Below are 27,519 nucleotides of genomic sequence, written 5' to 3' on the forward strand. Positions count from 1 at the left end.
TGAGCTCGGGCGTGGGAGCTACCTACTCCTGGGATCCCGACGGAGGATCTCTTCCCTGGGACCATTCCCATTAGCATGAACTATACAGTGAGGTTGAGTCTGCAAAACGGAAACCCCTCAGGCAATTTCAGCACAGGGACCGACACAGGACTTGGTTACGTGGGGTCAAAGTTGGCGGGGAGGCACTCAGAGGAGCGGGGCAGGAAGTGGCTACTTTGCCTAGGGCTGAAGAGACAGTAAGAAGAGCTGATGTCCCTGTGTCCCGTGTTCTGGAATCTTCTGACGGGAGTGAGGTCTGTGAGGAGAGCTGCACGGAGGAGGCTGGAACATGACGGGAGGGGCGGGCAGGTCGCAGGCGCTGCCACAGAGGACCTTCGGCTGCTGGCGTGGGCTGGGCGAGGGGCAGAGGCTCTAGGGTGAGAGCCTCGGTCGTCTCCTTCTGACCTCCATTTCCCTGGCAGGGACTCGCCTGCCTGAGCCTGCCAGGAGGCCAGCAGTCCCGGGAGCTTGTGCGACAGCGTTCTCGAGAACGTGGGGCAGATCAGGGAAGGGCAGTCGGTGGCTCTGAGAGCACTCCGGGCAGCGTCGGCCTGTCCTACACACAGCCACGCTCGAACCCTCCAGGCAGGCCGCCCGTCCAGTCTTGTCCTTAGTGACACCGGAGGAACCCAAGGTCTTTTTGTCCTATAGCTCATGGCTTTTCCCCAACCCTGTGCAGCCAGACCTCACCAGCCTATAAGCGCCTGATGACGGGACAAGGTGACATCTGCTCTCTCTAACTCCTTGACCTGGAGTCCAGACAGAGGGATGAAGACAGAGGTCAAACGTCCTCTGGCCGACTCTGCACGCGGCCACAACTTCTGTCAGTGGCCCTCACATCGGCTGCCGAAGGCCATCAGCGCCCTCTCTGTGCGGGCATCCGAGGCCAGTCCTCCGGGGGACACACACAAGACTTTCCTGAGGGCTCCCCGCAGGGCTTCTGGCCTCCGCGGTCTCCTGGCAGGGCAGGTCCCGATGTCCCTGAAATCGTCTCAGGACCTCCGGGACCCCCTCCTTCCCCGCGGTCACCTGCGCAGCCGGGATGGACCTTTGGGATGGGGGAGATAGCGGTGGGGTCAGCAGTGATCGCTCAGCTGCGGCCTCGTCCTCCTGAGGGGCGTCGGCCTCCCATCTTCCGGGCTTTCTTTAAAGTGCGGGGTCCTCCGTGTTGTATCCCAGTGACCAACTCTCGGGACACCCTGTTACTTGTCCACCCGTCGGTCGTGTTTCCGTCTTGAATCTGGAAGAGCAAAGGCCCGTCCCTGCACATGTCAGCGACGGGGGCAACCGTCCGACCCCCGCACGTCTGCTCTGCTGGGCCAGCGTCTCTCGCGTCCTTCCCTCCGGGCCTGGCCCGTCTGAGCGCCCGCGGCGCTGCCGTCAGGACTGTCACTGGCTCTGCGGCCCGGATCCCAGCGGGCGCGGCAGGACGGCCGGGCGGGGTCCGCGGGGCCTGGTGCCCCCCTTTGACCCCGCGCTTCGGCCCCGGGTGCGGGGCGCGGGCCTTCTGGAGACCTGGGCCACCGACCGTCTGGCGGCGACGTTGTGTGTGCAGGGGGCGGGGCCGTCGGGACCCTCCGGGGGCAAGTGGGGGGCGGGGCCGTCGGGACCCTCCGGGGGCACGTGGGGGGCGGGGCCGTCGGGACCCTCCGGGGGGACGTGGGTGGGGCGGTGCGGTGCTGACGCTGCGGCGCGGACGTGTGTGGCGGCTCCGCGATCCTAGGGCAGCTGGGGCAGGGGCGGCCGGGGCGCCGGGGCCGGAACCCTCCAGGCCCGGCGGCTGTGGTCTGGGGGCCGCGCGCGGACGGACCGGGGGACTTTCAGGCGGGCGCACCCGCCGCCCCGGGCGCCGGAAGAAGCGGAGCATTGTGGGAAGGGCGCGCGGTTTCGGCGGGTTCCGTTAAAATGGCGGCCTCGTCGCCGGCGCTGCCCGCGGGGCCGTAGCCTGTCCCGCAGGTCGGGAGCCCGCGAGGCGTGGGGCGGCCGGGCACGGCCGGGGGCTCCGCAGGGCCCCCGTGGGCCGGCCGGGCGAGCATGGCGACCCCGGACCAGAAGTCCCCGAACGTGCTGCTGCAGAACCTGTGCTGCCGGATCCTGGGCAGGAGCGAAGGTAGCGGGGCCGGGCCGGCGGCTCGCGGCCGGGGCGCGTCCGGGAGACCGGGGCGCGGGGACCGGCTTCCCGGGCGGGCCGGCGGAGCGCTGCAGCCCCGGGTGGAGGCGGGAGGGAGCCGGGCCCGGCGGGGCTGAGTCACCGCTCCCCGCGCCGCGGTCCGGGTGGGGGGGCCGGGGCCGGCGACTGGCCTCCGCCCGCCTGGTGGGGAGCGCGCGGGCGGACCGGCGGGGCGCGGGTCACTCGGCTGTCTCCGGGGAGGGACGCGGCGAGCCGCCCCGCTCCCTGCGCCTCGGGCGGACCCGGCCGCTCCCGGCCGCGTTTCCCTCCTGAGGCCCGAACGCCGCCCCGGACCTCCCGGGCGCCCCGCAGACGCCGGTCCCGGGCGCAGCCCGGACGGGGCGGGAAGACGCTGGGCAGGCGCGGGGCCTCGGGACACGGCGCCGCTCGGCCTCTCCTGCGGGACGCGCGGGCGGGGAGCACCGGGGGGGGGTTCTGGGGGGTCGAGGACGCTGGGACCGTCCGTCAGCGCCTGACGCGGCCGGAGACCCTCCGCGAACTCGCTGCGGGAGCGTCGCGGCCGGAGCTGGCGCGGCGGGCGGGCGGGCGGGGGAGGGGGACACGCTGGCCCCGCTGAGGGACACGGACTTCGCGCGGTTCTCGCTGCGTTTTCCGCGGTTTGGCGCTGGGGCGTGACTCGTCGGCGGGTTGTGGGCTCGACGCCGCCAGGCGGGATGCGGGGCGCAGGGCGAGCCCCGGGGGCCGCTGCGTGCCGGGCGGAGGCGTAGCCCGAGGGAAAGCGCGGGTGAGCGGGAAATGCCGCAGCGGCGGTGGAGTGGGGCGGCGGGGCGGGGGGAGCTCGGAGACGCTCCCGCGGGGCCGGCGGACGGCGGAGAGTCGGGGCGGGGGTGGATGCGGCGCGCCTCGTTGTCCCGGCGGGTCCGCGGTTTTCCTCGGGACGGACCGCGCTCCTCCGCTCCCGTCCTCGCGGCTGGACGCTGACGGCCACTCGCCGTGACGTAGCATGCCGTTCTGCATGAAAAACATCTTTTCTAAAAAAAATCTGAGGCTCCTGTTGATGGACTGTTTGAGCCCTTCCAGGACGTAAAAGCACCAGCTTCCGCGGACTCTGCGCCCTCCTCTCCCTCTACTCAGAGCCGCGTTGAAACTAGGAGCAAACGGGGTCTCCGAGATCCGCGGGGGCCTCCGAGTGAGACGGTTCCCGGGGTGGTTCTGAGCACCCGGTTGCCGGTTGCGTCCGGGATTCCAGATTATGCTGTTGATGGAGGAGTTTGCAGGCCCTGAATGGCCTCGTTCTGACTTGTTCTGCCTCAGTGAGCAAAGGAGCATATTAATTGCTCACTTTACAGTGTTTGACGTGGAAAAATGTTTCTTTTTTTTAAAAAGATTTTATTTATTCGACGGAGCGCGAGCGTGTGCGCGCCAGCCAGAGAGGGAGCTGGAGCAGGACCTGAGCCTGAGGCAGCTGCCTGAGGTCTGAGCCACCCAGGTGCCCTGAAAACATTGTTTCACTAGTGGTGTTTTATCTGATCACTAAGAACTTCTGGTTAACCCTTTCTTTACTGTCCTGTCACAAACACTTGGCCGTATACTTTTGTAGTATTGCTTTTTCAGTGCTGTCATACTGAGGAATAATTGATACTTGTTTTATTTTTATTTTTTCCCTAAAGTAAGCCCTACGCTGATGTGGGGCTTGAACTCATGACCTTGCATACTCCAGAGGAGCCCACTGGCTCCCCTACTTGTTACTTTTTTTTTTTTTTTTTTTTGAGAGAGAGAGAGAGAGGGAGTGAGCGAGCTAGGGGGAGCTGGGGAAGAGGTGAGAGAGGGAGGATGCGAGAGAGTCTTGAGCCACTCCAAGCCCAGCCAGGAGCCTGATGCAGGGCTCCATCCCGGGAGCCTGAGATCATGACCTGAGCCCTGAGCTGAAATCAAGAGCTGGACACTTGGTTAACTGGGCTTCCAGGTGCTCTTTGTCACTTTTACTTACTTATTTATTTATTATTTCTTTAAAAGATTTTGTTTATTTGACAGAGATCACAAGCAGGCAGAGAGGCAGGCAGCAGAGAGAGAGGAGGAAGCAGGCTCCCCACTGAGCAGAGAGCCCAATGCAGGACTCAATCCCAGGACCCTGGGATCATGACCTGAGCCGAAGGCAGAGGCTTCAACCCACTGAGCCACCCAGGTGCCCCCCCCTTGTCACTTTTAATATGAGTTTAACATGAATCAGTTTTTCATAGAGTACTAAAAATTTTTTTCTAGTTGGCTTCAAGAGACCCTCAGAAACAAAGCACCAAAGTGTGGTGGTATTTGACATTTTTATAAAGTTAGTATAACCATTATTTCTCACCTTTCCCAGCCTGAGAATTTGCTAGAAATGCATACTGCCAGCCAGTGACTGGAAAATTCTCTCTACATCCCTGCCTCTCTCCCAGAGCACGTTTTGCGTATTATGTCTTTGGAGAGTCCTTTCTGTCTGGAAACCATGTTCTTGATGTTACAGTGTTGCACCTCTGTCAGGGACAACTTTCCTTTTCATACTTTGGAATTCACTTTTTCACAAGAGATAACAAATACAGGAGTTTCTCTTTGGTGAGTATTTCCACGCAAATGCTCAGGTGTGATGACAGTACCCTGTGCCTTGAGTTAAGGGGACCGCCCTGCCACATAGTGGCGTTGGGAGTGTGTCCTGAGCCACAGAGCAGGCCAAGGAAGGAGTCTTGTCTTCCAGGGTCTTGTACCTCAGGTGGTATTGCTGTTGGTGTCATGATTTTCCAGAAATGGTGTGGAGCTCTTGATGAAGTTCCCGGTAAGTTATGGTCTTCCCTGATTACATATACTTAGGGAAATCGGTGTGTGTTAACTAGACATTACAACCTACATCAGGAGTGCCTGGTGGGCTCAGTGCAGCGTCTGCCTGCAGCTCGGGTCAGGTCCTGCGTGGTGAGGCTCTGTGCTTGCAGGGAGCCTGCTGCTCCTTCTCTCTCTGCCCTACTCACGGGCCAGCTCACTGTCTCTTAAATAAATAAAAATTTTAAAAATAATAAAACTTATAATAAATGTATGTTGAAATGTGCACCAAATATCCATTAACATACTGAAATTCCAGAGTTTTAGGCTTCATTTTAAAGTTGTGCTTAGTAGTCTTACCATTTTAAAATGAGTTTATATGCAAAAATCCTGATTTAAATTTCTAATACAGTAAGTGTTGATAGGTTTAGCCTGTATAAATAACCAGACCCTTTTGGGGATCCTTAATCCTAGGAGTGTAAAGGGGGCCTGAGACCAAACATTCTGAGAACCAAAGATCCAGAGCAATGTGTTTGTATTTTAGTTCTCGTCGGGGAGCACCGCGTCTCATTCGGTGGGCGCTGTGCACGGGCTCACCTGCGATGTGTGTCAGCCCGACCGCTGGCTTACGGTCGGGCCCCTGCGGCCTAGCGGTGCGTTTGTTGTTTGTTGTGTTTGTTGTGTTGTTTGTTGTTTGTTGTGTCGACAGTGTCTTACTGCGTCTGAGTCTTCGTGCCTTGTCCCTTTGAATTGTGCACATGGGATGCTTATCCGGAATTAATCTTGGGGCCCTGGCTCCGCGTGCTGATTCTGTGGGAGCGCATATGAGCGCGCGGTCACAGAGACCCACGGCTGGAGGGACGCGGCGCAGCTGACTCCCAAGCCCCGAAGCAGCTGTGGTTCAGCTGGTGCCTTGTCTGCCAGTCCCGTAGGACAGCAGCGTCGTCTGCAGGCAGGAGGAGCATCGAGGCACAGAGTCCAGCCTTACCGGTCAGCTCAGTCTGCCCTGGTCACCTTGGGAAGCCCTCGAGGGTACCCAGCGGCGGTGTTTGCGCTCACCTGAGCCGCACGCGCCTCTCCCTGAGTCTGCGTGCAGTTTTGCTTGATCTGAGTGTGCGTGGAATCCTTCTGGGTTCTTTCTGGAGAAGAAGCCTCATCACACCGGGGGAAGAGAATCTGTTTCCTGTGTGTCATCTACAGGATGAAGGGCAGGTTACCTTGCTGAGAGGTTAAATCTGGGTGCTTTGTTGAGTTATGGTTCTGATGGTGGTAGTAGACATGACATGCCTTGAAATGACATTTTCAGATTAATAACAACAGCCATAAGAACAGCTGATGCTTCTCAAGTGCTTACTCTGTGCTGAAGAACGTGTGCACTGTGAGCTCGTGTGTTCAGCTCCCAGTGGCGCGGGGGGTTGGGGTACTTAGTACCCTCCTCTCGGAGCTGGGGGGACCCACGTCTCTGGGTCCAGCACCTGATGTCTTGAAGTCACTCCCTCTTGTTCTTCTGTGTCGCACTTGACAGCTTCCCTGTTTGTGAGCTGAGTGGAGGCAGATGGTGCTGGCCCTGCCCGCGGCATGGCTTTTTGCCTCTGGCCTCACCTGCTTGTTCTAGGGACGGCGTGTGGGGTCAGCGCAGTGTCCGCTCTCTGGGACTTGTCGGACGCTGTGTCCCGGAGTCACTGGTACCGGGTCTTCTCAAACAGCTCTTCTCAGAGGTTGGGTGGAGTAGCCCTGGCCTCCCTTCCAGGCTGCCGGCGCCCAGAGTGGTTCCGAAGTGGGAACAGAAGACATTCCTGAGGTGTGTTGTGGCTTAAAAAAAAAAAAGTTGAATACTCTTTTAATCTTGGACGGAGCCAGTCATCAAAGAGCTACAGCCTGGCCTCTTCACCTGGGTCCCAACGGACTGACTTCAGCTTGTCTGATTGGGATTTTTGAACCCGCCGGCGCCGGCATCCTCTGGGAAACCGGGCGCACGGTGGCACACGGTGGCACACGGTAGCGCCGAGCGGCTCCTCCTGGCTGAGGGCTGCTTCCTCAGAGAGGCCTTCCCCAAGCGGCCCACCTTACAGGGTCCCCCCTGTCATTTGCCGTCGTGGGGTCCTGCCCGTTTTCTGAGCAGCTCTGACCACAGGCTCATCACCTGTGCAGTTCCTTGCCTCGTTTCTCGGATCCTCACCGAGACGGCCTCGTTAGCTGCTGCTCTGTTCCCATGCTGCTGTGGGGCGTGGAGCGGGCGCTTGGGAGTTACTCTTCAGTTCCCGACTGAGCTTAGCGCTGCTCTAGAAACCGAGTAGGATTTGGGGAGTGTTAGCCTGGAGATCCGTAGCGAACGTTGTGTGATACTTCGCAATCTCATCTTCGGCGGTTGGGCTCGCTAAACAGCTAATTACCGCTGCGCGTTCAATAGTCCGCGGTCCGCGGCTGCCCTGGGAAGCTAGGTGGGTTTTACCCAGACCCAGTGGATGGGTTTGCACATGTTTGATGTCAGCAGGAGCGCGAGACGACAAACTAGGTCGGCAAGGAGCTGGGGAGATGGAAGGTGGCCAGCGAGGCGGGGTGAGATGCTGCAGGGGACCACGGGTGCCTAGTGCAGAGACAAGGGCGAGGGGGGAGGGGGCGGTGGCAGGCGCGCACCTCTGGTGTGGAGGAGGTTTGAGTGTTTGTTAGAAAAACCAAAACTTAATGAGACTTTTTGGAGTAGAGATGTTAGTCTGATGTACTTGAATAGGTGGTTAGTAAACCGTGTTTTTGTGGAACTCAGGATCCTGGGAATCTAAAGTATTCTTTAAGTAGAATAGTTGCACGGGTACCGCTCTGTAAGCAAGTGGTTTCCAATGCCACATTTTGTTTTTCTTTGAGCAGTGCTGGGGGGCTCGAACCCAACCCAGAGATCAGGACCTGAGCTGAGATCAAGAGTCAGACGCATAACCAGCTGAGCCACCCAAGTACCCCAGTGCCACTTTTTATATGTATAAAATTAACATTTACTACTTAGAAAACTTTAAAAGTGTGGGAAAGTATGAGGGAGAAAATTAAAACCACTCGCTAATGTTAGGTTTCCGCTGAAACAGTCTATTTCCTTTGCACAGCAAGAGTTTAATCATGGATGGACTCCAGTAATCACATTTTGTTATGGTTCAGGATTTTGGTATTTTATGTAGAATCTCTTTGTCTAACTCCAAGTCCCAAAGATATCTTCTGTTGGTTTTTTCCCTCTCAGAGTGCTGTAGGCTCATGTTTTATGCTTACTGTGACATAATTTGTGTTGATTCTTGTATCTGTTGTATGCTGTGTGCTGACATTCTTTTCTGAGTTTACCAAAGAAACCCATCCCCCCATTTAATTTGCTTTATTCTTTAAGTTTTTAAGACAGCTTTAAAAACCTATTTTTTAAGAAAAGATTTTATTTGTTAAGAGTGAGCAGGGCGGGGGGAGGTGGTGGGACTGAGGGAGGAGGAGAGAATCTGAAGCAGACTCTGCTGAATGTGAGCCCACCTCGGGGCTCGGTTGCAGGACCCCGAGTTCGTGACCGAGCTGAAGTCAAGAGTCGAGTCACCCAGGCGCCCCTGAAAACATGGTGATACCGTGGCCCCATTCCAGATCAGTACATCCTGATTGATGAAAGATGGGGTTTAGAATCGGTATGTTTTTAAGAATAAACTTCAATTTTAGAATGAGTTTCGATTTACAGAAAAATGGGGACTACCATAGAGCGTCCCCTTGTACTGCACACCTTTCCCGTTACTGGTGGCTTACAGTAGGATGGTACGGTCGTGCGGTTAGTAACTGTCACAACACAGTCACTACTTACTTTCCAATTTCCTCACTACTGCCTGATGTCCTTTTGCTCCTATCGGGTTCCTGCAAGGGCACTGTGTGACCTTGAGCTGTCCTGTCTCCTGGAGCTCCTGTTGGCTCTGATAGTTTCTCAGACTTTAAAAATTACTATTTTTTCGATGACCTTGACAGTTTTGAGGATTAAAAGTTACTTTATAGAACATCTCAGTTGGGATTTAGCTGGTGTTTTTTTCGCTGTAACTAGACTGCGATTCTGTCTGTTGGGCAGAAGGCCCCAGAGTCCAGAGTGCCCTTCTCATCGCCTTATATCTGGGGTGTATGGTGTCAGGGCGCCCGTCACATGGCCACGCGGTCTTGACCCGGACCGCCCGGCTGAGGTGTGCCTGTCTGTTGTCTCCTCTGCCGGAGCCCTTCCCGCTCCCACGCTCCGCTCTTGGCTGGGCAGACGCCGCGGGGCCCATGCTTACCCGCGGGGCGTCCTGGCGCACCTTCCCCTTGAGGCGGGCGGCTGCGGAGGGGACTTGACCTTCGTTTTCAGAAGTTCCTGTGGGATCAGTGACAGTATTGCCGCTTCCATCCCTGAATTTGTGTTTGTCTTTTCTTGATCACAAATTGGTTTCTCAATTCCAGTTTTTTTTTTTTAAGAACCAACTTTTGGTTTTACTGATTTTGTTTTTCCTATTTTTGCTGAAAATTTCATTGATTTTTGCTTTTATCTTTATTATTTCTTAACGGTCTGAGTTTAGTTTGGTTTTCTTTTTCTAGATTTTATTCTGTAAGCCGAGATTATTGACTTGAGACCTGTCTTCCTTTTTAATAAAAGCATTTTATACTCTACATTTTTCCCCCAAACACTGTTTCAACTGAGCCCCACATATTTTAATGTGTTGTATTTCCATTTTCATTCAGTTCAAGATGTTTTCTTATTTTCTTTGAGACTTTCTCTGGCCATCGTGCTGTGTAGGGCCATGTTGGTTGCCTTGCAGACGGGGGAGGATTTTTCTGTTACTGATCTCAGGTGTAATTCCTAATTCTGTTCTTGGTGGAGAACACACTTGGAGTAATTTTAGTTATTTTGTATTTAATAAGGTTTGTTCTGTGACCCCCAGCGCAGTCTGTCCTGGTGCGTGTTCCCCGTGTGTTTGAATAGAACGTGCGTGCGTTCCCTAAGTGCCGCGTGGGCTTAGCCAGGCCTGGCTGGTTTTGGGCTGCTCAGGTCTGCATCCTTGCTCGTCCTCTCATCGCTGATTTTTCTGATGATGGAGAAAAGGCACTTCTGCCCATGGTGCCTGTTGGACTGTCTGGCGTTTTGTTGTGTTAGTGGTTTTGCGGGTGTAGGTTGGGGTGCGCCCTTTGGGGTGGTTGTGCTTCTGGGGAAAGGTAGGGCTGTTGCTGCTGTTACCCTGTAAGGATGTTGACTCCAGGGCCTGGGGAGGAGGGCTGGGATCTCTAGTTCAGTCTGCTGCTTTTACTTCATGCCCTTTGCTGTCCTGTGTCCAGCCAGACCCTCTGTGGTTTGTCTGGGTGAGGTCCTCCCTGGTTGTCTGGGTGAGTGGGAAGCGGTAGAGGACCCGGTAGTCTGTTCTCCAGCCAGACTTCCCGCCGGTCCTTTTCTGCTCCAGTTCATTCACACCATCTGCGCGGTGCGTTCCCACCTCTCTGGAGCCTCCCTGGGTTTCCTTGTTGGCATTTGTGTCGTGCGCCCTGCCCCCCTCTCAAGCGGACACTGAACTTCCAGTCTCACTGTCCTGAACCGGTTCCCACCGGTCCAGTTGCCTCTCCGCTCCTCACACTGGTTGACTTCTCTTCGGTGTGGTTTCTGCCTTGTTTTCTTTGCCCCGTGGGTTTCTGCTTTTGTAAAAACGAACACAGAATTCTTGATTCTCAGTGAGGTCTTCGGCGGGAGTGGAGGCAGACATCAGTGCTTAAGCCGTCGTCCCGATCCGGGGTGCCAGCGTGCTTTGATTCTCAAGATCCCCTTAGGTGATCCCCGTTTGTGGATCCAGTCAGCCTTGGACCATCTTGGGGTTCTCCGGGACACGCCTGCCTCTCACGGGCCGCGTTTGGTCTCTGACTCTCCCTGCTCCTTTTTGTGGTGACCAGCCAAGGTCACCATCTTTGTCCTAGGATTCTTCACACTGCGGCCCTGCTGCCGTCTCCTTGTCGTGGTTTGTGGAACCGTATTTTATTCATTCATTTGCTTTGGTCTCTTAATAGCTCCTCTGTCCGCTCAGTGAAGACCTGGGGGAGGTGGGAGCTAGATGGGCGTGCGCGGTTCCCACCTGACGCGCGAGGCGGCGAGCGCTTTCCCTGAGCGCCAGTGACCTGCGTCCTCTTGTTCCCTGCAGCTGATGTGGCCCAGCAGTTCCAGTACGCCGTGCGCGTCATCGGCAGCAACTTCGCCCCGACGGTCGAAAGAGACGAATTTCTTGTAGCGGAAAAAATCAAGAAAGAACGTACGTATTTTTTTCGGTGTCACGGTGTGTAGGATTTTTGAACTTGTGTGCGTGCATACACATGCACACGTGTGCTCGCCTGTGGCTCCAGGCACGGTGTGATTACAGGTGCTGTTCGCATGTATATAAAACATGTATTAAAAACATGGACAACTTGGGGCGCCGGGGTGGCTCAGTGGGTTAAAGCCTCTGCTTTCGGCTCAGGTCATGATCTCAGGGTCCTGGGATCGAGCCCCGCATCGGGCTCTCTGCTCGGCAGGAAGCCTGCTTCTCCCTCTCTCTCTGCCTGCCTCTCTGCCTGCTTGTGATCTCTGTGTGTCAAATACATAAATAAAATCTTAAAAAAAATATGGACAACTTAATTGTGTCTTTTATTAGAACATAGTGCAAGAGGGTTTTTAAATTTTTTTTATTTTTTCAAAGATTTATTTAATTGAAGTAGAGAGCATGAGGGGAGGTGCAGAGGGAGAGGGAGAGGGAGAGGAGCAGGCTCCCTGCTGAGCTCAGAGCCCGACCTGGAGCTCCATCCCAGGACCCTGAGGTCATGACCTGAGCCAAATCAAGAGTCAGACGCCACACAGAGGGAGCCCCCAGGCGGCCCCAGGCGCACCAGCAGAATGTGTGGGTGCGGGCGATGAAGCTGGCTGCGAGCTCCGGGGCATCCTGCCGCTTGTAGGGCTTGTGCGCCCCCTCTGCCCCCTCTGCCCCCTCTGCCCGCTCTGACCAGGTACCACGGAGCGGCGCAGTAGCCTCTGCTGATTGTCCGCGTCCGACTTCTGGTACTTTAGAAGTTGTGAACATTTTCATTCTGAGCTATACTGAAAGCTCTCGTAGACTTCATCACCTCCGAGAAGAAAGCTTTTCCTTTATTCGCTCTGGGTGGCTGACGTGTTTGTTCTCCGTGCGAGGTGGGGCCCCGGCTCTGTGTGAGGAACGGCGCTTTGCACAGAAGAGCCCACGTAGGAAGATTTCTCTCGTGCCCGTTGGAGGGTGGTTTTTCTCTGGAGGCCGGCTCCTTGCGGTTCTCCAGGCTATCCGAGCCCCGCTTCGGCTGCCAGGAAGCAGCCTTGCTGTGAAGGTCACCGCTTTCTCCCTGCTGAGGCCTGGCCTGGCTCTGAACCGCCCGGACGAAGTGGGCTTCGGATGGACTTCGGTGTTGGCAACCCTGTGATGATGCCTTCTAGGGTTTCCCTTCTTTGTGGCGTAGTCACCCGAGCCGCTGCGCCCTTTCCTGCGTTTGGCCCGTGGTCTGCACGCCCTGCTGTGGAGCCCAGCTCGGGGGAGGTGGCCCTGCTAGCGAGGCGGTGGCCCTCGGGTACCTTGGCTTGGCCGTCCTCTCCTCGGCACAGCCCTGAAGTGACCCATCCATTGGTGTTACTGAGCGTGATGTATTATTTAGGGGAGGGACACAAATGGAGGATTTATCCTGCTGTTAACCTCTAAAATCTTATTTTTTTTTTAAAAAAATTTTATTTGTTTGTTTGAGAGACAGGGAATGAGAGGGGGAAGGTCAGAGCAAGAAGCAGATTCCATGCTGAGCAGGGAGCCCGATGCGGGACTTGAGCCTGGGGCGAAGGCAGGCACCGTACCAGCTGAGCCACCCAGGCACTCCTAAAATCTTATTTTTATTTACATTTCTTGTCTGTAAAGCTGAACGTAAGAGCCCCGCTCTCCTGGAGCTGTAACACTCTCACATCCTGGATTATTTTAGCATTTCTGACTTTAGATTATTTTCCATTTTGGATGATTAGTGACATCTCCGGCCGTCAGGAACTGTGTTAACAGACTGTTCCCTTTGCAGATTTGCATCTCAAGGCCTCCTGGTGTGTGTGTGCGAACGCGTAATCAGGTTTATCACGGGCAGTGAGGGGGGCCCATGGTGTGATGAACACTGGCCGTGGTACGCAGCCCACGAATTGTTGAGCACTACGTCTGAAACTAGTGTCCTCTTTGCTGGCTCATTGAGTAGAAAAAGTTTGTCTGAACTCAGAGTTACAGGACTGGCAGCGACATTGCTGGAGTGGATGTTGCAAAGAAGTCTTGGGATTTCCTTTAAGAAGAAAGCTGTGGTCGTGCATAGTTGGGGTGTGTGTACCTTCTGCGGTTTTGAAGACCGGTGTGTCGACGCAGCACGCCTTTTCTGCCTCTTCCCTCCAGGTGGCCATTGCTCTGTTGGGCACCCCACGCTGTCCGCACCCCTCTCGGGGTCTGAGGCGGCCCAGCTGCTGGCAGTGCAGTGTTACTGATGTTTCTCTCGCGTCATGGTCACCACTGACTTCCCGGTTTCATTAAATCTTACACAGAAGTTTTTTGATACTTGCGTACAGTCTTCAGTAGATGAACTGAATTAAGGTAGTTCTGTCCTTTGGAATAATACAAAAGTCATTTTCCATTTTATATGGTGGACTTAAAATGCAAAACACTAGCACATTTTATACTGAAACAAATTGCAAAACTCATGTGACGAAATTTAACACCTAATGATTTCTGAATTTCTCACATTAGTGAGTGGGATACATTGTAAGTAAAGATTTGTTTTGCAGTCTGACAGATAAAACATCATTTTCTGGTGAATGTTCTGTTTATTTTTATTTGTGTTATGTACAGTTTTGCTGTTCCGTGATTGTTCTGCCTGTGTGGATTAGTGTGGGTCTCATTCTATAGAAAGAACATCTCTTGCTTAACTTAATGACGGTATTTATTTGGAGTATTTTTGTATATTTGAAAAGGAAATAAGTTGAATTTTAATTGCGTTATCTTAGTTGAAAGCATTTTGTAGCAATACCCCTTAAAGGCAGCTTTGCTTTTCTGCATAGGACGACTTGGTAGGGCAGATGGGACCGGGGTGACAAAACCTCTGGTCTGTGGTTCGTGAGGTCGGAACGTGATACCAAGACCCATTCCCAGCTGGTGTGCGTGAGGGAGGATCGGCCGTCAAGCTAGTTACTGTCTTTCTGCAAACCGGTTGGAGCGTTTAGAGCTCCGTGAACTTGGCTGATGGGATCTCCAGACAGCAGTCCTGCTGCTGTTTGCTCGGCGAAGGTGGCGCCTCTTCTCCCGGGGCAGGCGCGCGCACAGCTGCTGTGTGCAGTGTGGCAGGTGTGGGTGGTGGGGTCTCCTCCCTCGGGGCCCGGGCCCAGCCCGTAGCCTCATCCTTTGTGGAACGGATCAGAGCACGGGCACCTGGCTTGTTCTTTGGCTTCCAGGAGCCGGTGAGTGTAGCGCAGGTGTCTGAAGGCACTTACTGGTGTCTGCTCCGTGTCTGCAGAAGCGCTTGCGGCGTGCGGTTCCGAGTCTGGCTGCTGTGAAGGCTTCGCTCATTGCTGTCTGGATTCAGCACTGCCGCCGTGTTCTCACCCGCGCCTCACTCCAGGGAGTCGCTGAGGAGTCAGACTGGTGGGACTTGGCCTCACCGGACTGCTCGTTGATGTTTGCAGATAGAACCCGAAGGTCCCATCATTCTGTTGCTTTGGCCAACTTTCTCGTAAACTCTGATTGCAGCCTCGTGTTATGCAGATCTTACAAACGTCAGAGAGGTTAAAGGCACGGACTGAGGCTGTAGAGCTGGAACGTCACCTGTTGACGAGTTATTTCGACTCTTAAGCTCGGGATTCTTTGCAGATGTCAGTTACCTGTTTCCGTGGGTGAAACGACCGTAGAAGGGATTTTGGTGTACACGGTTAACACACTCCTTTTCTTTTCTCACTTCCCAGTTATCCGGCAAAGACGAGAAGCGGACGCTGCCTTGTTCTCGGAGCTGCACAGGAAGCTGCACTCACAGGTACTGCACGTCCTGCGGGGCCGCGGCTGGCGGGCCGCTCTGGGGGCTGGGCGCCGCGTTTCACTGTCTGCGTTGAGTGATGGCTTCTAACGGTAGATTGCGTTTGCTTCTTAAGAGCTTTTCAGCGTTAAAAGTAAGTTTTAGATGGATTTAATGGCACATTGCTAATGAAGACGACGGAAGCCGTGTGGGGAGGGTCATGGGGATTAGGGACGGCTGAGCTCCTGGGGTAGAGGGCTCCGTTCCCTCGCGGGGAGGGAGCTCGCCGGTGCGAGTCTTCACTGCACATCACACCGAGAGCTGGTCCTCTAGATCCGCGCTCCTGTTCTGGGATCAGACCCCGATCGGGGCTGTTCGAGTGAATAACTGAAAAAAATTTTGATTTTGAACATTTTGTGATTGGACGTTGATAACTTGCACACAAGCGGTTTGTGTTTTTTTTAAACCGTTTTTTCCCCTTAAACAGAAGCCTCTGCCCTCCTGTACACGCGGATTAACCGGGGGTGAGAGTCCTGTGTTCTGCCGGGACAGGAGTGTAGCTCATGTAGCCCTCCCCTCCCCCGTCACGGAGAAGACAGGCCACAGAAGCCTCGCGCTTGACTCTTCAAGTACAGTGGTTTTTACTGAGTTGTGCCTAAGGCTCTTAGTGATTGAACTTGTCTTTCAAGTTTCTCTCTTTATTTCTTTTCTTTTCTTTTTTTTTAAAGATTTAAAAAAAAAAAATTTATTTGACAGAGATCACAGTAGGCAGAGAGGCAGGCAGAGAGAGAGGAGGAAGCAGGCTCCCCGCCGAGCAGAGAGCCCGATGCGGGGCTCGATCCCACGACCCTGGGATCATGACCTGAGCCGAAGGCAGAGGCTTTAACCCACTGAGCCACCCAGGCGCCCCTCTCTTTATTTCTAATTTAAAATGGTGGTTTTCCAAAATTTTGTTTGGAACACTGAATGCTCATTCTTAAGCAGTTTAGACAGCCGGCTTCCTGGGGCTAACAGCCAACCAGCGTGGCTCATTGCGCGGCTGAAAGGGGACGGGCGGTGTTAGGACACAGCAGTATAACGCTAGAACTAAAGTGATTAGGAGAATCCCCGCAGAGTAGCAGGCGTCCAGTCCAGCGTCGATGTTTCTTCCGTCTCCCCACTGAGGGCCCTTCTCAGCTGTGCATCTGTGAGGCGCGGGCAGGACTCGGGGCGTGGCAGGAGTGACGTTGGGGAAGGGGATCCGGAATTCCCCGGTGGCGGTCTCGATGTCGCTGAGCCGGATAGAGGCGCGGCGAGTGTGCCGCGGTACCTGCCAAGCAAAAGGGGCACGGGGTGAGGGTGGCGCGGGGCAGGTGGAGGGTCAGGGCTGGCGGGTGGCCGGCCGTGCAGGGGTGACATTGGTCGGGAGGGGAGAGTGCCGCCTGACGCTGGCGCGTCGGGTCGTAGCCGCTTCACTCAGCCGCTGGTTCTGAAGTCCCTCTGGGTCCTCCGGGCCCCGTGCGTCCTCTTGCCGTTGGGCCCAGGCTGTGCGTCTGAGGTTGACGCTGGAGTCGGGGCCCTGAGACGTCAGGCGCTGGCTAGCAGGGCCTGCAGCGGGTCAGAAGCATCGAAGACGTCTGAGGCTGTGCCGCTGACTGCCCCGCCCTCTGTGTGCTGCTTTGGGCTCTGGGGGCCTGAGGGCCGGGGGGCTGCCCCTGCTTGGGCCCCCGGGGCTGAGGGGGCTCCAGGCGGTGAGGCCCTGCTGCTCCCCCGCTCCTGCCGGGCGGCGGCTCCGTGCTGGCTCCAGGCCAGAGCACGGCCATGCGCTGCTCCCTGGCTCTGGGGAGCCGCGTCCCCCCCGGCCCCTCGGGCCTGCCTCTGGTGAGGGTCCTGGGTTCCCTGCAGCGCGCGCCCCTTTGCAGGGCCCCTGCCTCACTCGCCCTCAGGCTCTTCTGCCGACAGCGGTGCCTCCTGCACAGGCGCCGCTTGCTGGGCGGTTGGTGCCCAGTTCCATATGCTTTTACAGCGTCCTCTGCTCCGCCCTGCGTGTCGTCTGGGTTTCTCCAGGCCAGGGCCGAGGGTCCATCCCGGGCCACGTGCTGCACCGGGACAGCCTGTGCCGCCTTCCCGAAGCCCCACCCGGGGGCCCCTCCCCCGCACTGAAGGGCTCTTCTGTATTTTCTTGTTTCACAGCCCCAGGGGCCCTCCACCGCTGTCCAGGCTCGCCCTGCTCTTTCCTCTGTGTTTTCGTTTTTTGGTGAACATGACCTTGTTTATTAAGGGGCAGCCAGAAGCCTGAGTGTCACATTGACTCCGCCTCTCTCCCCTTCCACGGTGTCCCAGGCGGTGTTCGCGCTTCCTCGCAGGCGGGCCTCTCCGCTCTCCCTCGGGAGTCAGGCGGGCCTCGGTTTGCAGCCCAGCTTACGGTGACAGAGGTCGCTTAGCTTTCCACCTCTGGCTCTGTGGTGTGTGGAGCGAAGAGAGTAAAGCCTGTGTCCCCGCGCGGGTGCGCCGATGGCCGGAGGCCATGTGTGGAGGACGTCGCCCACGGGCTTCCTGTCAGCCGCAGTGCCCTTAGCTGATCGCCTCCCACCCTTGAAGGAGGTGGGATCCGGTGAGGAGCGGCCCTTCGGACGCGGGCAGACGGGCTTCAGGCCCTGCTCCTGTGTCCGTGGAGTCCCCAAGCCCGGGGTCTGCCCACAGGGGGCTGTGAAGGTTGTCTGGGTAGATGCTGGGTCACCAAGTGCCCACCTTGCCCTTGGCCGTGTCTTCCCAAATGACTGCAGTTTCCTGTGCGTCTCGTCTTGTCTCCTCCGCAGTCCAGCCTTCAGGGACTGTCGGCAGGTGCATTCAGGCCGTTGCAGCCTTCCTGCTGTCCCATTTTTTGGTCCCACACAGGAGACCCCTTTGTCTGAGGCTGCATTCCGTTCCCAGTGTCCATGCTCCTGCCTGGCGTTAGCTGGGTTCATCTGTGTCCGCTTCCCTGAAAAGGCCGTTCCTGCTCCCTCCTCTGTGTGCGCATCGCCCGTTTCTCTAGGAGACCCTGTCCTCTCTGGGGTCCTTTTGTAAGCGTTGGGCCACTTGTGACCCCCACCCCAGGTCTGAGATGTCCTGCGTCCCACCAGAGTACCTCTGCTCGTTTGTCTTTTTGCCACCAGAGTGAGGAATGTTGGGGCTGGTGAGTTTATTATTTCTGGAAAATTATGTGTAAATCAGTTTTTTTTTTTTTTTAAGATTTTTATTCATTTACTTAACAGAGAGGGATCACAAGCCGGCAGAGAGGCAGGCAGAGAGAGAGGTGGGGAGAAGCAGGCTCCCCACTGAGCAGGGACCCCCGATGCGGGGCTCAATCCCAGGACCCTGAGATCACGACCTGAGCCAAAGGCAGGGGCTTAACCCACTGAGCCACCCAGGCGCCCCAGTAAATTGGTTTTTTAAGTTAGATCATAAGTTAAATACCTGAGATGAGCTTTTTATTTTACGAAACTTCCAAGGCATATTTTCTATAACAAAGAACTTGTGTAAAGTGAATATAACCGTCGCAGTTTTGTAAATAAAAGGTGTTTATGTACTCTAGCTTGTGCATCCAAAGGTAAGGCCATATGAATAGAGTAGAAACACTCTGTAAATCTGGGAAGAAACATATCGAGGGTGGGCTGCTCCCGGGTGAGTCAGGGGGTGGCCATAGACTGTTGGGAGCAAATGAGATCCCGAAGGCGGCCTCACGCAGAAACCTGGCGGTTAGCTTGTCTGGCAGCTCTTCCTTCAGAACCTTGGGTTTAGGTATGCACGACGCTGAGGCTTACAGCGCGTGCTTTAGAATTCCTTTTTCTTTCTATCTATAATGCTCTTTCATGGCAAACGGCACTTTGTTGGGGGTGGGGCGGGACGCAATCCCCTGTTTTATGATGGCATTTTGTTTATAATTGCTATGTTTAGGAAGTTGGTTATTCTAAAAATTATTCTAAGGGGGAACTGCTGTTAATCTGGAATCCGTAATAGGGTGATTCAAAAACGTTCCCATTAGGGACTGCAGAATCGTTTTCGGCGGGGGATGACCCCTCGAGAGCGTTACTTCCAGCCTTACTCAGTGGGCAGTGCTGTTGGCAGTCCCCAAAAAATGAGCGTCCCTAGACTCGGTATCCTGCGAATTAAAAGAACGCGTTTCTAGTTCGGAAATGTAATTTAGGAGAGAGGTAGGTAAAACCGGAGAGTAGTGCAAACTTGTTCTTGTAATGTTTTCTTTTTAAACAGGGAGTTTTGAAAAATAAATGGTCAGTTCTCTACCTCTTGCTAAGCCTCAGTGAAGATCCACGCAAGCAGCCGAACAAGGTGAGAGGCTCAGTCTCAGCGGCTCGTGCCTTTTCTTCTGCAGATCCGCTCCCGTGTCACAGCGCGCGCCTGCGTGCGGGGCGGGAGGGCAGAGGAAGGGCGGGAATCCCAGGGTCTTGCTGGGACAACGATACCAAGTTTTGATAGGAATTGGCTTCTGTGCTTCAGAAAATAGTAAGGGAATAAACAACTTGTCTAGTTTTCTTGCTATTCGTGGCAGGTCAGGAGATTTTCTTTTTTTCTTTTTTTTTCTAAAAGATTTTATTTATTTGTCAGAGAGCCAGTGAGGACAAGCAGAGGGAGAGGCAGGCAGAGGGACAACCAGGCTCCTCACCGGGCAAAGAGGAGCCCGATGCGGGACTCGATCCCAGGACCCTGGGATCATGACCGGAACCGAAGGCAGCGGCTTCACCCACTGGGTCCCCAGGCGCCCCTCTTTCTTTAGACCGGGTACTCACTTTTCCGGAGTTACGTCATTGCCTCCGATGTGACCGCGTCCCGTGGAATAGAGCGGGAAAACGGTTTTCACAGGTTACTGACAGGAGCATGCCGCACAGTTCCGTGCGGGTTAGAGGACCTTTCAGGTTTTCTGGTGTCTTCACGTGTCATCATGAACATTGACTACTGTCCTGCCCGTGTGAACTTCGTTGTCACGCGGGCTCCGTCTGTGGCCCGGGCGGTGTCCGCAAGAGCTGTCGGGCTGCCGCGGACCCAAGGTGTCCGCTACGAGGGGTGCTCTACCGCAGGGACCTGCGTGCCTCCCGCGGGGGGCTCTCTGTGTTGAAAGCCTCCGTCTGAGTAACGAGCGCGTTTTGATTTTAGAGTAGTGCCACCCCTGCAGACACATTTGAGTAATTACTTGGGTTTTAGTTTGCTTGGATTCTGAAGAATGTGTTCAGTTGTCAGACCATGTGGCAGTTTGGAGTTTAGAAAACATTCTGCAACTGAGTCGGTTCTGCCATATTTCAGAGTATAACAAATTATTGCTACTGAGTACGAACTCGATTATAGAACCAACATCTGAATATACGTTACCTTTATTAATTTGGGAAGTGTTCTGTAATTTTTGTATTTTTTTAAAGATTTTATTTAATTATTTTAGGGGTAGAGAGAGAGCACAGAAGCGAGGGGAGGCAGCGAGAGATAGACTTCACACCGAGTGCGGAGCCCAATGCAGGGCTTGATCCCGCAACCCTGAGGTCATGACCAGAACTCATACCAAGAGTCGGATGCTGAGCCGACTGAGCCACCCAGGTGGCCCTGTGTCTCTGTTCTTAATGGATTTCCTTTCCAGGTTTCCACCTATGCCGCGTTATTTGCCCAAGCGTTACCAAGAGATGCTCACTCGACTCCCTACTACTACGCCAGGCCTCAGACTCTGCCGCTGAACTACCAGGACCGCAGCACCCAGTCGGCCCAGAGCGCCGGTAGCATGGGAAGCAGTGGCGTCAGCAGCATAAGTGTGTACGCCTTAAATGGCCCGACCCCAACGCCACAGTCTCTCCTTCCAGGGTAAATCCAGCTTGCACACGCACGTCGCTTAACCAGTAGAGACGGAAGAATCCTCAGGCTTTGATCAGGCATTTTGTGTGTTCACTGAAACTCTCTGTAGAGCCTCGTGTGTGCCGTGAATGTTCTAGGCACTGTATCTGATGTGCTTCCTCTTAGGATTTTATTCTTTCCAAAAACTGTCTCCAACGGGAATTCTTTGCACTTCTAGTTGTGGTTGGCCGTGATGATGCTTGGTCTGCTCTCACCCTGTTAACGCAAGTACGTGTTAGCAACGGCCCCGTGCAGAAGTGTGACAGGATGGGCCTGTCGCTGTGCGGTAGCTCGTAGACATTTCCCTTGCTGTGTTCTGGACTTACCTCTCAGTGAATATCGTCTCCTTCACTGATGCGTGCTGGTCTCGTTGCTGAATTATTGAAGAGATAAGTGAACTGAAATAAAGCTGTCTTGTCCTCAAGTGCTGGGCTCTCCTGCGACCGAGCGTCACGGCGCCATGTGCTGCTCGGTGCTGAGGGTGAGCTCCGGGAGTGCGCGGCCGGCGTGCCGTGTTTTCTGGGGACACAGTTTGTGCTTGGGAATGGAACCGCTGCTCATAGAGTAGTAAACTCGAAACTTTGCTTTTCTTGTCTTTTTACATGTTTCTGTGTGTGGTTCCTTCCTGGCAGTCACATTGAAGCTGACTGTCATAAAGTGGGTATTTTTCCAGACCAGTGACTAGAGAGTCGGGGTTGCGTGTGTTCCGCGTGACCATGGCATCCTGGGAAGTTAATGTGTGACGTAAATATGGTTAGGTTCACGGCCCTAGAACCTCGAATGTATGCGCCACACGTGGGTTATACATGCCGTCTGGTTTCCAGAAAGACAGCGGAAGAGGTTCTGGAGATGTACTCTCTGATGCGTATTCTGGCTAAAAGAGTCAACAGACTTCGTCACTTTTGCTTTAGAATTTGAATAATTCTGATACTAAAAAAACTGTGTAGAGAACTGTGAACTGAAATGGTCCTTTGGATTTTTCTCTTAAATCTAGAACTGCATTAAAGGTCATAGTTCGACAAGTGCCATGGAGGACTTTTCCCATTGAAGCTAGAAAAGAGAAAGGGCTGTTCCCTGCTCACTGCGTCGGTGGGGACAGATGGGGCTGTCCGCGTGGCACCAAGTGAATCAGTCCGCCTTGTGGAGGCTCGTTGTGTGCTGCAGCCCGAGAAGTGGTATTTTTGTTGCAAGTGTTGAAACATACGTCCTCAGAAATCAGCTGTTGGGATTTTAGAATTTCAGAGAGCAGCTTTTTTTTTTTTTTTTTTTAAGATTTTATTTATTTGAGAGAATGAGAGGGAGAGAGCAGAGGCAGGGGGAGCAGCAGAGGGAGAGGGAGAAGCAGGCTCCCCGCTGAGCAGGGAACCCGGTGCGGGGCTCGATCCCAGGACCCCGGGATCATGACCTGAGCCGAAGCAGACGCTTCACCGGCTGAGCCACCCGGGCACCCGTCATAGAACAGCTTTGCCTTATTCTCCAAATCATCAAAAGCTGTCCTGACTTTTGTGCTTTTGTCTTTGACTTTCCATTTGTACATTTTTGGAATTAATTGCAAATTACGATGTTTTGTTTTGTATTGAACATTGCAAATGCTGGGAGACGACTGAGCATGCAGAGAGGGGACAGCACTCCAGATTTTTAACTTCTGTGGTCTGCCAGTGCTGGCTAAGTTTGAAGTTAAAATTAGTGGTGAATTTCAAAGTGGTTTCAGTTATGTATGTTATGTGTTTGTAAAGAAAAGCCAAATAGATTTTGATTTTTATGCTAAGAAATAGGTGGGAGGTGCCAGCAAGAGCCTGAGTGCCCGCTTAAAGGCCCCGAAGAGCCCCCGGACCGGTCAGCTGACGGATTTGCGTAGGTGGTGTCACTCGCCCAGCCCAGATTTCTAACATTACATCATCCGATATAGTAATAGAAGCAGAATTTCTAGGAGTGGTTTGTCTGTCGAGTGAGCAGCCTGGGTGTTTGGAGATATGAAACGCTCTTTCTTCTTTCAGACAGCCTCATCACGCGCCCGGAGTGGGGGACGGTCTGCGGCAGCAGCTGGGGTCACGTCTCGCGTGGACTCTGGCTGCAAACCAGCCTTCTTCACAAACCACTACCTCAAAAGGTCTCCCGAACGCTTTTTCTCGCAATATGACAAGACCAAGGAGGGAAGGGGACGCAGGTGGTGAGTAAGGACAGACTTTAATGTAGATTTTCTTTGATACTTGGAATTTATGCTTCCCTTATCTTAAAATACGGATGAGGAGTCCTTGCTTACGATTGTCGAGTGGTGGGGGTTCTCATGACCTGAGGTTCGGAGTCAGAGTATGGTCTCACGTGCCTTGGGAGGTTTGGCAGTGCCTGGGACGTTGGAGAAACCTATTGAAGATTTATTTGATGGTTAAGCGGATACCTGGAGGGTCTTAAAACTCCACTAGATCCCGAAAAAAATGAGTTTCCAGAGAGCCTGATAGTAGCGGTCTTCGGAACATGAGTGTCTGCGAACAGAGGGATGGCTGCGTTGTCGGCTTATCCCCTGTAGCTTTGGAAGTCCCGCTGGCTGTGTCTTTGCTTACGCAGAAGGCAAGGGCCAGGCGTGTCTTGTGTGCACCTGGGAACACGGCCCAGAGCGCGGAGCCCGGCCCGTGCAGCTGCACTTCCTGCCTCTGTCCGTCCTGTAACACGGGACGGCTTGGGAGGCTCTGGCTGGGAGGCTGGCGCCCAGACGGGGAGAGTGCCCTTCTCCGATGCTCATTGGCTGTGGCTTCCGATCTCTAAGCAGCGTCTTCAAGCCCGTGTAATGTGAGAGCTAACATGAAAATATGTCACGGTGTTGCCGGTCAGTCCAGAGGAGCAGGAGGGGACGTGCGAGGGACGCAGGAAGGGCTGGACAGGAAGCTGCGGTGGCAGATTGAAGCCGGACACATCCAGGGTCTCATGCAGTGTGGATGGACTAGACACTTCCTTTAAAGGACGTAAAATTCTGTGGAGGCAATTACGTACTCTCAGAAGAGATGTGTCCTAAATGTAGGGACGCAGGTCGGTTAGAAGTAAGGGGACGGAGAAGTGCATCTCGTAGACACTGACCGTAGGAAGACGGGTGGCCTCGTTGGCACGTCACTGTGGCAGGAGGCCGGGGCAGGAGTGTCGCCAGGGCCAGAGGGACGTTGATAACAACGAAAGGGTCGGTTCTTCAGAAGAAATAATGCTGCTGAGTGTATGTTCGCCTGGTCTCAGAGCTTCAGATGCACCAAGGAAAACCAGGCGCTCTACAGGGAGCAGACACCTGCGGTTGCAGCTGGTGTGCCTACTTGTCTGACGGTAATCGACGGAGAGGAGTAGACAGAACAGTCCGGAATGACAGGTGGGCGACATTCCAACAGTACCACCAGCAGTTTGATGTCGGCGATGTTCATGGAATATTTTCTCCACGACTGAAATACAAACCTGTCCTCACCTTCTGATTCTCTGCCCAGGTTCTGGGAGGGCCGACCTTGACTGTATACATGTTGCATCTTTTCCTCCCACTGATGACTTGAATTTCTGGGCATCGCCTCCTTGTCATTGGGTGACATCTAAACTCTGACTTAGTTTTTGTTCAGGGTTCGTGGAAATCCTAACTTTTCCGCTCTCTGCACTCCTCTTCATGTGGTTGCGGACGGACCTGTGTCTGTCTGCGCGCTGTGTAACACCCAGCTCTGCACACCCCGTCTTAGGAAAGCGTCACCCGTCTCTCTGATGGACCTGTGCTGCTGTTTCTTGTGCGTGTCGCGCCTGGATTGTGTATTAGGTCCCCACATGCTGCTGTGTGTGTGCATTTCTTTCTTTAATGAAGACCGTCTTTTTAAGTCATCTCCGTATACAGCGTGGGGCTCCAACGTGCGCCCCCGAGAACAAGAGAGGACGCTCCACCGACCGAGCCAGCCCTGTGCCCCACTGCCTTTTTTTTTTTTTTTTAAGACTTTTTGTAGAAGTACTCACACGCTCTCCATATCCTTTTTAGAGAATTCTTGTTTCTTAGAACTTCATACTTTTTCCATCTTAGGCTCTTTTTTTTTTTTTTAAATTTTATTGTGGTTGCACATGCATAACGTAAAACTAATCGTGTCCTAAAATTTATTCCATCTTAAAATGTGTTGTTTGCTAATTACTTTCTTACAAAAACCGTCTTTCAGGTGCTGCGGAAGTGACGGAGGCAGCGCTCGTCAGAGACATTCTGTACGTCTTCCAGGGCATAGACGGCAAGAACATCAAGATGAGCAGCGCGGAGAACTGCTACAAAGTGGAGGCCAAGGTACAGGATGCAGCCCCCGTCAGACCTGCGTGAGCAGGAGAGGCCGACGCCCGCCAGGCCAGTGGGAGCCGTGACGAGGTGGGATTGGGGTGACTGGGGTCAGAGCTTGGTTTGCCAGTCAGCTGCGTGGTCCAGGTCCCCGTGTGCTCGTGGGCTCACGGGCTCGTGTTTGGGCCCTTCTCCTTCCTCATCTGCCCCCTGCATCCTGTGTGGTGGTGTCAGAGAGGCACCCAAGGGCCGGTACAGCTTGGCATCTCGGCTGTAGGCAGACGGTTCCCGATAAGGTGCCTCTGCTGACCTGCATTCACCTTCCAGAACCTGCTCTCCCACAGCCTTCTGCAGCTCCCGGCTGTTGGAAGCAGTGGCTGAGGGCACAGGCCGCGCTGGGGGCTCCTCCAGTCGCGCCTCAGGGAGGTGCCCTGAGCCTCACACTTCCACAGAGAGGTTTTATCTCCCTGCCAGCACCTGGTGCCTTTGTTTCCCAGAATCTCTTTTTGTCTTTATTGATGGTGTATTAGTCACTTTTAAGTTCCATGTGTTGGAACCTTAGAATTAACTGAAAGTACAAATGATTGAGAAAAATAATAATTAAAATTCTAGTGTTAACTTTTAACTCTTGATATATTTACCTTTTAGGCAAACCTAAGTAGATCTTTGAGGGATACGGCAGTCAGACTTGCGGAGTTGGGATGGTTACACAATAAAATCAGAAAATACACCGACCAGAGGAGTCTAGACCGCTCATTTGGACTTGTGGGTCAGGTATGTTCATTGTTACCAGAACATTTAGGACACTATTCATTTGGGGAGTACTTAGTGTACTTAAAATCTTGTTATGAAGGTAATTCTTAAAAAGAGGTTTCTTCTCAAATAGAGAAGTTTTGATAATAGAACATTGTAGCTGTCCCGGTCCACTCCGGACGACAGAGGCCACAGTGTGTGTGGACCGAGAGCACCAAGCACTGCACGTCGTTCACGGTCGCTGTTGGTGGAGTGTGAACACCGGAGAGTGCGTGAATGCATTAAAATTAACCCCACATGATGGCTTGCGGGCCACTTTCAAACAGGTGTGCAGGCTGATGTTCAAAGAAGCAGGTGTTACCCTTTGCAGGTTCGTTCCACTGGGTACACCTTGGTTTATATCCTGGCTCCTTCCGGAAAGTTCCTGTCTCAGGACTAAGGGAAGGTCTTCCTTACAGCTTCTGACTTGTCACCTTTGCAGTGTTTAAGATAGCAGACGTACAACGAAGGTTTTAATCATGCAGGTGTGGAAGGTGAGTGTCAAAACAGCAACAGTGAAAAATTGGGAGGAACAGGCATGGAGTTGCCAGTTTTCCAATGCTGCTAATTAAAAACATTGGAGAAACAGATTTTAACTGAAGATTTGGCAGGAATATAATCCTAAAGGATTATTGTCTAAAGTGAATACACTTTTAGCCGTCATCTGTGTTTTACATTTCTTTTCTGCAAAGTTCGTGCTAAGGCGTGACACGTCCCTGACATTAGCTGCAGACGTGGTGGGGGCTGAGCCCGTGCAGGCCCGTCAACAGCATTTCAACCCTGCAGCGGACCGAGTGGTGGAAGCCCGGTGCCCGCACACTCCGCGCCGGCTGGTGTGGGAGGCTGTGTGGCACGTGAGGACGAGGTCGTGCTTCATGGGACCTGCTTTTCCCCACAGAGTTTCTGTGCCGCCTTGCACCAGGAGCTGAAGGAGTACTACCGGCTGCTCTCTGTTCTCCATTCCCAGGTGAGCTTTGCTTTCTCACGTCTTTGCGATTTGCAGTGTTACACAATTGCAACTCCATCGACTTCTTAAGTTTCTTCATAATTACTCTTAAAAGATAAAATTGGTATTTGTAAGGGGTGGCTGTCCGTGAAGTTCCAGTGTCTCCTGGAGGCGAGTGCTCTCGCTGTCAGGGTTCCGGCTCCCGCGTAAACGCATCCCTCGGAGCCTGACGGGACCGCTCTTCTCTCAGAGGGACGTTCGCGTCGCGCTCTCTGTACGTGGGTTGAGAACCGATGGACGCATTTGGCAGCTCATACTTACACGTTTCGTCTTTGTGGTTTCTCAGCTGCAGTTAGAGGACGACCAGGGTGTGAATTTGGGCCTCGAGAGTAGCCTGACCCTCCGGCGCCTGCTGGTTTGGACGTATGACCCCAAGATAAGACTGAAGACGCTGGCGGCCCTGGTGGACCATTGCCAAGGTGGTTCTGCGTCTCCTGGACCTCTGTTAAGTCAAAGAGAGTTTTCGGGGACGTCATCTACGTTTGTTTTGTGCCCGCTCGTGGGTATCCTTCCGCATGCCGGTCACGTCCAGGCGCGTAGATGACTTGCGGGGGGATAACCAGCTGCTAACACGGCCCTGTCTCTGCATTTGTGGAAGCTTAGTATTTCACTGACGTGGAGGAA

The 27,519-nt window shown here is 54.0% G+C and overlaps 1 protein-coding gene across 1 annotated transcript in view; it reads left to right on the top strand.

Annotated features, from left to right (window-relative positions):
• Positions 1-1,933: 1,933 nt before the first annotated feature.
• The window catches only part of TUBGCP3 (tubulin gamma complex associated protein 3), a 63,647-nt gene continuing 38,061 nt past the window's right edge, over positions 1,934-27,519 (top strand). The window contains exons 1-10 of the mRNA XM_032881105.1: positions 1,934-2,149; positions 11,110-11,217; positions 14,931-14,998; positions 19,211-19,288; positions 20,583-20,800; positions 22,828-23,000; positions 24,991-25,109; positions 25,746-25,871; positions 26,788-26,856; positions 27,182-27,314. Coding sequence (XP_032736996.1) covers positions 2,074-2,149; positions 11,110-11,217; positions 14,931-14,998; positions 19,211-19,288; positions 20,583-20,800; positions 22,828-23,000; positions 24,991-25,109; positions 25,746-25,871; positions 26,788-26,856; positions 27,182-27,314 — 1,168 coding nt within the window. The 5' untranslated portion in view covers positions 1,934-2,073. The remainder of the gene's footprint in view (positions 2,150-11,109; positions 11,218-14,930; positions 14,999-19,210; positions 19,289-20,582; positions 20,801-22,827; positions 23,001-24,990; positions 25,110-25,745; positions 25,872-26,787; positions 26,857-27,181; positions 27,315-27,519) is intronic.

Source organism: Lontra canadensis, unplaced genomic scaffold, assembly GCF_010015895.1.
Source record: "Lontra canadensis isolate GAN:19392208 unplaced genomic scaffold, GSC_riverotter_1.0 scaffold73, whole genome shotgun sequence".
NCBI classification, from domain to species: Eukaryota; Metazoa; Chordata; class Mammalia; order Carnivora; family Mustelidae; genus Lontra; species Lontra canadensis.